General features: G+C 49.1%; 1 protein-coding gene across 5 annotated transcripts in view; it reads right to left on the bottom strand.

Annotated features, from left to right (window-relative positions):
* Nucleotides 1–2,912: 2,912 nt before the first annotated feature.
* LOC133071258 (endogenous retrovirus group K member 10 Gag polyprotein-like) overlaps nt 2,913–10,443 on the bottom strand; it is a 28,129-nt gene continuing 20,598 nt past the window's right edge. For 3 of the 5 annotated variants that reach the window (XM_061163832.1, XM_061163817.1, XM_061163825.1), the window contains 2 exons: nt 5,086–8,462; nt 2,913–4,748 (listed from right to left, as the gene is read on the bottom strand). In XM_061163832.1, the coding sequence (XP_061019815.1) occupies nt 3,419–4,748; nt 5,086–8,279 (4,524 nt within the window). In that variant the 5' untranslated portion in view covers nt 8,280–8,462 and the 3' untranslated portion in view covers nt 2,913–3,418. Of the gene's footprint in view, nt 4,789–5,085; nt 9,151–10,443 lie in introns of those variants that run through there. The other 2 variants (XM_061163842.1, XM_061163851.1) reach the window with 2 other exon arrangements.

A 10,443-nucleotide genomic window follows, 5' to 3' on the forward strand; every position in this document is an offset into this window, starting at 1 on the left:
AAATAAATCTAAGGGTCACAAACACTCTCTGGGCACCAGTCTGGGGCCTCCGTAGCTCCAGTCACCTCCTAGCATGCGGCCCACCACTTCCAGGGTAGTCAGGGCGTCTACCCACATTGGCCCAGAGCGGCTTCATCCTGAGGGGGAATCTGCCAGAAGCACACCCTTAGCCTCAGGAGTGAGGCCCTCCAGGGAGGCTACATGGGACGAGGAAAGAAAGGGAGAGCCAAAAGTATTCTCTTAGGAAGCCACAGAATTGGCAAAGGGCGGATGGCTCGGGGATACTCTGTTATCTTTGCCTAGATCTGGGCAATGATCTCCAGGCCGGTCACTTCAAGAGTGTGCAGCTCCTGGCCACAGACAAACAGCTTCATCTTGGCGACTGAAAGGATAGAGAATAGTGAGGTCAGGAGCTGGGCGAGGTACGGGGAGGAGTATGGGAATCCAGGACAGTTCGCGGCTCTTAAGGGTGTTTGTGGACCGGACAGCATCCTAGAGAGCTATAGAACGGGCACGTGCCGGGCAAGCCAGGCCTCCTGAGACCCAGGGTGAGGCACTGCTTTCCCGTTCCTCTGAGCCCTGAAGACTTCAGTCTCTCAGGTTTCATGTTTCAGTTCTACCTAGATCTTACCTGGGACACTGTCTCCTAACGCTGCAGTAACCGTGGAAACGGAATCCAACGTCTGCAGAGAAAGAGAACGGACGCACTCGCCACTAGGGGCGCATTGCGTCACTGCCTCACGCCTTCCACTGAGGCCACACCCCCATCTTCTTCGCCACGCCCTCCGCAATCCACGCAGGCGCGGGCATCGTCCTGGGCGCCCCAAGGCTTTTGGAGGGCGTGCACAAGATGGCGTCCTCCGTTTTCTGTCCAGCCCTGAGAAGCTGGAAAATTCGCACCCTGCCGGGCCGTGGAATGTCGCAGATGATGGGATCTTACCCACTGGACCACCAGGGAAGTCCCCAAGTTAACATATTTATAAAATATTCAGAATAGTGTTTGGCACAGAACAAATAGCATCGTGAGTTAGACGTGTAATTCAAACGTTTGTCTCAGAATTCTTCAAATGCATCTCCTTACTCGAGTCCCACAGGTCGGAGGAGCAGACATATCACAGCCCAACCCTTTTTCCAACCTTGTTTGTAGCCCACTAGTCTCCCAGACTCCGGCAAATTGAACCCAGTGTTTTCTACCTCCAGGGCCCTGCCGCCTTGCTTCCTACTTGGAAAGCTCTCCTTTCACCTGTTGAGTTTCTTCCCATTCTTGGAGGCCAGTGGCTGAGAGAAAGGTGGTTGTTTCTTTGCTTCAGACACAGACCCAAGGCCTGCCTAATCATGCTATCATGGTGTGATCTGTGGTTGAGGGCTAGTTTGTGGAGCTCCTGCTGCCCCCAGCAGCCTCCCACAGCAGCTCTAGATGAGGAGAGGGAGAGACATCCAGTCAGTGGGTGGGCCAGACTTCTTGGTCTCTGCCTTTTCAGGGATAGGGGATTACGAACCTAGAAGGCTAGACTGCTCTCTGGAGGGAGGAGGCCCCTGGCGAGGCCTGCCTGACCTACCTTCTGGCCCACAGCAGGACGTGGAGGGCTTCCCCTCAGCGGGGCTGGGTTTGATGCCCATCACCCACATCAGTGAGGTAATGGGGACCATGCTGGCCAAGGGCGGCTCCCTCCTGGCCCCTAGGGAAGGGCCTCTGAAGTTTGGCCAAGCAGCCTGCATTCGTGTCCCCATATTACAGACAAGCTCAAGGGGCCTCTGAGCTAGGGAGAGATGCTGGAATTCTAACTGAGGGAGCACAGTGACTGGATCCTTGGAACCAGGCTCTGCCCTGAAAGGGGTGGGGGTGGGAACCCACAGAGGGATCAGCAGTGGAAGACAGGCTCTGAGTACCTTCAGGGAGGGGTGTTTATAGAGACCCACCAGGAGTAGCCAAGCAGTGTGTGGGAAAGCTGCTGGTGTCCACTTCTTTGCTGTTTCACTAGTGGGGCCACTGGCTCTTCTGCTTGGTGGGAGCATATATCCTAACCCAGCTCCAGCAGGCAGCAACTTAAACTCTGGAAGTGGGTGTGGTGCTCAAGACGGGGTGGGCTTTTCTCCTAGGCCAGCTGTCCCCACGGTCTCCTGTGAGTATGGCGGAGCCCCTGCCCTGTGCCCTGCCTGGTGGCGTTGGGCCCTACACAGCTGGCCCAGAGATGGGCCTGAAGAACAGTGCCCATGAGTGGTAGGGCTCTAGAGTGGTAGACCAGCTGTGGGGCCCCCACCAGTCTCTTCCACTTCAGATCCCTCTCTTCACCCAGACCTGGCAGCTTTGGGTTCTCACAGACCTGAGTTCAAATCCCACTACAGTTTCCCTGGTGGCTCAGTGGTAAATGTGCCATTGCAGGAGATGCTGGAGACATGGGTTCGATCCCTGGGTTGGGAAGACCCCCTGGAGAAGAGCATGGCAACCCTCTCCAGTATTCTTGCCTGGAGAATTCTCTGGACAGAGGAGCCTGGCGGTACAGTCCATAGGGTCACAGAGGGTCAGACATGATTGACCATGCACGTACACATGCAAATTAAGCAATGTTAGCCCTGATTTTCTCAGCAACCCTTCAAGGCAGGTATTACTAACTCCATTTTAGAAATGGGGAACCTGACTCTCACAGGCTAGGTTGGACTCAGAGACCTAGGTTCTTTTCGCCATGTGTTGGTTCCCCTCTGGCATTAACTCTGGTGCCTGTGTGCCTTTGCTCATGCATGCGCATAAGCCTGTCAGCCCCCACCAGGCTGATCTGTCCAAGCGCAGCAGGTCCCACAGCTGCTTTTTGTCCTTGCGGCTGCCAAGCTTCAGATAGATGGGCACCTTGGTGGACATGGAGACCTCACCACCCAGGCTGCCGGGCCAGCCGGAAGATTTCAGCGAGCAACACTACGCGTTCCTTTAGGCTAAGAAAAAAGGAGACAGAACAGATGGGGTCGAGAGGATCGCTGCAGTCAACGATGATTCTTTATTTCTCAGGGTTACATATATACTAAACCAAGAAGAGAGGCATCACAAAGAAAATTCTTCCCCATGTACATCATCTTTAAGATAACAATAACCAGAGCTCTCTCATGGCGCCAAAGGCATCCTACTTATCTTAAGGGCAGTCGTGTAAAGCCATCTATCTGCACCTTGTGTACATTCAAGGCTCACTAATGGTCTGTTAGGAGTTAACTTGGATAGTAAATTTCAGAGGGGTGGCGGGACAGAGAGCTATGTCTGCGAACAGACCCTTGATAATCAATCAAGGCAGCTCCCAGAGTCAGCTTTTTCAAGCCGCTCCCCGCAGGGTGGCGGGACAGAGAGCTATGTCTGCGAACAGACCCTTGATGATCAATCAAGGCAGCTCCCAGAGTCAGCTTTTTCAAGCCGCTCCCCGCAGCTCCCCCTCTTTTATTTAATAAAACGGCACGCCTGATTCTTTTGGCGTAAATAATTACTGTGTAGGACAGCCTTGATGTCCCACAGCTCTTTGACAAATTTCTTTATGATAAAAGGAGTAATGCACACAAAAAGCGCTAATACCAGAAGCATGGCCACGACCCCTGAAAAAAGATGCCAAAGTGAGGTTATTGGAGGAAAATTGGAAAACAAACTGTTAACAAACTCTTCAGCATTTTCTGCCAAATCCATACTAGCCCGAGGAGCATTTTCTATATCAAGAATTTCCTGATGAAGTTGTAATAGATCTAAGGAAATGTTTTCATTATGCCAAATACCATCTAAATGTAATTTTATCTTATTCCAAGGGGTCTCAGTATTATTATAAATTTTTGGAGTTACACAAATCCAACGATAATTAGCATGACATCTAATTTTTGTTCTTAGCTTTAACCCTTGCACTTCTTCTCCCAAAAATCTTACTGCATCATAAAGCGCATTTAGTCTATCCTCTAATTTTCTATCTATATCTTCTTGAATCCCTAAAGCTTTGGAAGTATTTTTTGCTAAATCGTCTACAATGCTAGCAGTTTGCACAGATTGAGCTAAAGATACAGAAGCAGTAACAGCAGAAGCAATTAAAGTTATAAGCGTTACTACTCCTAGAATTATTAATCCTATCCCCCTTCGTGGCCTAGCAAGGGCTGTACGCACCTTATTCCACAGCTCAAGCCCTGACTCTTCATACCAGGGCTCAGTAAGATTTACAGGCATCATGACGAAGGGTGGTTGTTTAACTATCAGAGCCCCAGAATTATTTTCCATACCTCTTATACAATTAGTCAGGGTACAATTAAAACAATGAACATGATATTGACTATTATTCTTAGTAAGATTTACAGAACCAGCAATAATCATAAATGGATAAGGTACACAAGCCCGAGGATATCTCCAGGTTGCATTCCAAAAAAATCCACCTTTAACCTTTTCTCCAGTCTGCATGAAGGATCCGCTTGTTTCAAAAGCGGCCAGCAACTTCCAGACCTCAGTTTGATAAACAAGGGTGCCGCCAAGATTCCAAATTCTCGCTGCAAACTGTCTGTTACTTTCCTTTCCGGGGTTTCTCTCTGAGTCTGGTGACCAGTCCCACAGTGAGTGTGTGCTGTTAGGAATAGAATACACCGTAGTAGTCTCATTCCGGCAGAGTTTCCGTGGCCCCGCTCTATGTTTCCCTTCATGCCCCAGGCCACAGAATGGGACATCCTGGGGTCCCGTTCCGTTGCGTCGCTGTGCATGCCCTGTGAGCTTGGTCACACCAGGAATATCCACACTCCAGCCAGTGCTGTAATCAGAATATCCAACATCTGTAACAGTGAGACAACCTGAAACATTATGATTTCGGAAAAAGCACATTGGTAATTGTGAAGAGGATCCTGCATAAGAAATACTGGCATTCTGTGGAAAAATATGCTTATCAGAAAACCCCCCCAAAAGTATTGTGTCATTCACATACACAGGAATAGAACTCATTTCCCATCCAACAGGCTGTAAAAGAGGGGGATCAGGAACATACGCCCAGAAGATACTGGCTTCCATGGAACTTATCTGGTTTAAAAGAAGTAATAATGAAATTAATATACTAGTAGGAGAGGCAGGGGAAGGGTTGGAAGCATTCTCACATGCCATCTGTAACAGTGCCTGTATCTGCTGAGCTGTCGGCAGCAGGACCGTCTCCTGGATTGTGAGCTGTCTCATTCGCTCCACCAGTGAACTCCTCTGCCGTGTGTACCAACCTTTCCGGGAGCCAGCGCGGCGCTTCAGCATTCTGCGGGAAAACACAAACATGACCTCTCCCCCATATTAGAACTGGATCCGGCCCATGCCATCTGCCTTCCAGCGGGTCTTTCCACCTGACTAATGGCCGTGCCTTTTTATTATCATAGTGCCAAAAACGTTGAGCTGCTGATTTTCCATTTTTATCGAGGCTCAGAAAATTTAAAACAAACAAAGCATGACTAAGAAGATTGTTAGGCGTAACAGCATACAAACTCCCCCTTTTTAATTTTTTCAGTTGGTGCTGAAGGGTTTGATGTGCCCGCTCAACAATTCCTTGGCCCTGTGGGTTATATGGGATTCCAGTCTTGTGTATGATGCGCAGCTGGGCACAAAAGGTTTGAAAATTGCGGCCAACATATCCAGGGCCATTGTCTGTTTTAATGCATTTAGGTAGGCCCATAGCAGAAAAACTCCGTAAGCAATGCTGAATACAATGTTTACTAGCCTCTCCAGATTGAAGTGTGGCCATGATAAACCCAGAGAAAGTATCAATAGTAACATGCACATATTTCAGTTTTCCAAAATCAGAAATATGTGTAACATCCATTTGCCACAAATCATTGGGGAGTAAACCCCGAGGATTGACTCCATATGTTGGGAGCACAAAAAACTGTGGACAAGTAGGACAAGCTTTTACAATTTGACGAGCGGCTTCCCGAGAAATTCCAAATTGCAGCCGTAATGAATTGCTATTCTGATGGTGTATTGCATGAGAGGCCTGTGCTGCAGAGGTAAGGGTTAAGGAAGAATAACATACCGTATGGGTGACTTCATCAGCCAGAGCATTCCCAGCCGCTAAAGGCCCAGGAAGGGCAGTGTGAGCACGTATGTGCCCAAAAAAGCAAGGATGAGTTCGGGCTCGAATGAGATTCTGAATTTTCAAAAACAAGGTTTGAATAGAGGCCTTAGCAGCTCCAATGAGGGGTACTGTTTCAATGACTGAGAGAGCTCTGACAACATAATGACTGTCAGAGTATAAATTAAAACTTTGAGGAACACGTTGCAGAGCCTGGAGTACTGCAAAAAGCTCTACTTCCTGAGCTGATGAATATGAGGTTTGACAATAATAAGATTCATTTTCGATTATCAAACTGGCTATGCCATTGGAAGATCCATCAGTAAAGACAGTTGTCCCCTTTCTCAAAGGGCATTGCTGTACGACTTTTGGAAAAATAAACTGATGCAGCTGTGCAAATTGTAACAATTTATTAGCAGGGTAATGTTGTTTAATCTCCCCTGCATACTGTGCAAGCGCAATTGCCCAATCATCAGAAAATTGAGAGAGCCATTGTTGCTGTTCAGTTGAAAAAGGAATACAAATAAAGTGGGGATCTCTTCCCAAATAGGTCACAGATTCCTGTCTTCCTTTTTTATACCTAGGGCATAAATTAGGAGTTTTAATATTCCCTGAATTGGCTCGTTGGGGGCAAAAGGCAGCACGATGTCCAGGCTGGCCACAAACAAAACAGCCAGCATTTCCTCTACTAGGTAATCCTCGTTTATTTTTCATTTGCTGTTGATATAATACTTCTTTTATGCTTTTCCCTTGTAAAGCTGCAGCCAGGGTAATACCCTGCATATAGGAAGTTCCGATATCAGCACATATACGAATGTAATCTGATAGACCTCCCTTTTTTCTGTACGGTCTAAGCGCAGCCTGACAGGCAGAATTTGCATTTTCATAGGCTAATTGTTTAGTAAGCACCATTCCAGCCTGCTCATCAGCCATAATCTTACCTACTGCTTCAAGAAGACGAGCCACAAAATCTTGATATGGTTCATCAGGCCCCTGACGAATTTTTGAAAGATCCTCAGTCTTATTACTAGAGCAAGGGAGCTTTTTCCAAGCCTGCCGGGCAGCATTAGAAATTTGAGCATATGCTCCAGGCAAATAGTTCAATTGAGCATTGGTATTTTGGTAGGCCCCTTCCCCTACCAACATTTCATATGTAGTATTGATCCCTTGTCGCTGGTTTAGTTCAGCTATATGGCCACATTGTTCTGTAAATTCTGATTTCCATAATAAATAGTCCCCTCCTGATAAGCAAGCTCTTGCAATTTGTTTCCAATCACTAGGTGGCAAATTTTGACCTCCTAGACTCTCTATCATGGTCTGGGTAAAAGGAGCCGTAGGTCCATATTGAGCACAGGCAATTTTTAATTCCTTTAGTTTTTTGAAAGGTAAAGCTTCATAATACCTTTGGTTTTCATGTTCGAATACCGGGAAAGCAGCGGAGAATCCCTGAACAGTTTCTCCAGCTCTTTGGGCCTGTTGCATAGCCTTTTGCAAGGGGGACAAACTGTGTGATTCACGAGTTATATTCAACAAATTTTCAGGTTTGGAAATAGGTGGAGGATCTAATCCAGCAATAGTTGAGGGTGCATAAGCAGGAGGCGCAGTAGAGATTGCACCAGCGCCTTCATCCCTACCTTCCCTTTTTATTTCTTCCTTTATTGTTATTAATAATTTCTGCATGAGTGCCTCCAGACCCTTTGTCAGAGGGGCAGCTGCTGCCTGCACATTCGAATTGTCAGTTACAAGTAATTCCCAATGATCATCCTTATGGTAAGCAGCTGCCTGTTCCTCTAAACTTTCCTCATCCTCTGAAGTCAGCGTTCCCTCATTTTCCTTCAAAGGTTTTGCAGATTCTAATTCAAAGGTTGTGGGTCCTTTCCCTTCAGGAGTAGCATAAACTTTAGGAGTAGCATAAATTGGTTCTTTGGGTGGGAGCATGTGTTTTAATTTACTCCCTTCCTCATGTTCAAAATCAAGGCAGTCTCTTATTAAAGACCATAATGAAAATGTTTCCACAGGAACCTTATTAGGTCCGTGGAGAGTATAATATGTTTGAATCTGTTTCCCTATCTTTTTCCATATCTCTAAACTCATAGTTCCTTCCTGCGGAAACCAGGGACATACTTCCTCAACAAAACTAAGAAAAGTCTGCAATTTTGTTTTAGTAACCTGCATTCCCCGATCCTTTAACATTATCTGTAACATATGCACAAACAACTGACGACTATTATCTTGTCCCATGGTTTATACTCTCGACAATATTCCTTCCTGCCCCTCAATATACAAGTACACACACTCTTACTTACCTTAATAGTTTCAACGGGCAGCGGCCGCAAGGAACTTTCGTCGAGCTCCACGCTGTTGGGCGCCACTTGCCGGGCCAGCCGGAAGATTTCAGCGAGCAACACTATGCGTTCCTTTAGGCTAAGAAAAAAGGAGACAGAACAGATGGGGTCGAGAGGATCGCTGCAGTCAACGATGATTCTTTATTTCTCAGGGTTACATATATACTAAACCAAGAAGAGAGGCATCACAAAGAAAATTCTTCCCCATGTACATCATCTTTAAGATAACAATAACCAGAGCTCTCTCATGGCGCCAAAGGCATCCTACTTATCTTAAGGGCAGTCGTGTAAAGCCATCTATCTGCACCTTGTGTACATTCAAGGCTCACTAATGGTCTGTTAGGAGTTAACTTGGATAGTAAATTTCAGAGGGGTGGCGGGACAGAGAGCTATGTCTGCGAACAGACCCTTGATAATCAATCAAGGCAGCTCCCAGAGTCAGCTTTTTCAAGCCGCTCCCCGCAGGGTGGCGGGACAGAGAGCTATGTCTGCGAACAGACCCTTGATGATCAATCAAGGCAGCTCCCAGAGTCAGCTTTTTCAAGCCGCTCCCCGCACCAGGCCTGGACAGTCTGCTCGTGGGATCATGGCTTTCTGTGTCTCCTCTCACCACCCTCAAGAAATACCATCTCCAAAGAGGGATTTTCTGTCACCAGAACTTGCCAAGGGGCTGAGGCGCTGCAGGTGATAGGCAAAGCAGCCACAGCTCTCATTCAGGAGGCCCAAGCCAAGGCCCCTTATTAAGGAATTCTTTTAACCAAGGCTGGCTGGCCCGCACCCTTCTCTGTTTCCTAGTCCTGCCCCCCCATCCCTCCCCCCACCCCACCCCAGGCTTGTAGCCTGGGTCTCCCTCAGGTTTGTCCAGGTGTGGGAGCCCAGCTTCCTGGGAGGAACTGTCCCATCATGTGACTGGAGTTGGGCTGAGAAGACCTATGGGGGCCTGGTGTTCAAACTGGGCTCCGAGAGCCCTGTGTCCCAGGCCAACTTGGCATGCCTCCCTTCCTGCTTCCAGCTGTTCTTTGTGGGATGCGTGTTGTTAACGGGAGAGATTATTGCAGTGATGGGCAGGGGCTCCCTCGGGAATTACAGGGTTTGACTGTGGCAGCCAGGCAGCCCTGTTCCAAGGTGCAGACTGTCAGCATCAGGTCCAGCAAAATGGGTTGTGATCCTCTTGACTTGGAAGGTGGGAAGGGAAGCTGGCCAAAGTTAAGGGAGGGGCAGAGGGAAACTCAGGCTGAGAGACGAGACACCCACTGTCAGCTTGTGTGGGGCCTTGCCTAGGACCGCAGCCGCCCCTGTTGGGTCCTGAGCTGGGGTCTCCTGGGGTCCTGCCTCCAGTCCCAGGTGCCTGGAGAGTGCAGGCTCAGGGCCACTCAGGCTCCTCTTGCATTTTCTGCAACGAGGCCTGCTGTTGGCCTCTCTTCCCGCTCCCCAGGGCCACTCCACGACCTGCCCACTTTGGCCAGGCCTCCTCCTTTTAGACTTTGTCCACCCAGCCCTTCCTGGTCCTCAGAGGCAGGGAGGAAGGCAGTGGTGAGTTGATCCCAGGAGCCCTGGGTGGACAAAGCCAGGTGGGGAGCACACCCTGTTAAGTGTGGCCTCTAGATGGGCCCCCTAGCCTTGGGCTTTGCAGCCCCTAAGCTGTCCTCCCCTTCCCACGTCCACCCACCATGTGTGGCCCGGGTGGAGGGGGGCTGCAACCTGTAGAGCCCTTGAGCTCCAGCCACCTTCTGCGTCTGCTCATCTCATCCAGGCCCCTCCAGGCGGTGAGAGGCTGAGTGGGGCTGGGGGGCTCCTGGGAGAGGCCCTGGGTGCCCCACCCCAACACCTATCCTTGGGGACCATGATGCCTGATGGGGCGGGAAGGGCCTGGAGCGTGGAGCCGGAAAGAAGCAGGGACGCTGCAGGGACTCGAACCCCGGCCCAGCAGTGCCAGGCGTGCCACCACCAGCGCCTTTTGCTTTTTCCTGCTCATTTTCGCACAGACTCAAAGGTGAAAAGCAAAACCTGGACGCGGCCATGAGCTGCGTCCAGGAAAAGAAACACCTGCGGCGGCTCCA

The sequence above is a fragment of the Dama dama genome, chromosome 2 (assembly GCF_033118175.1).
Source record: "Dama dama isolate Ldn47 chromosome 2, ASM3311817v1, whole genome shotgun sequence".
NCBI lineage: Eukaryota > Metazoa > Chordata > Mammalia > Artiodactyla > Cervidae > Dama > Dama dama.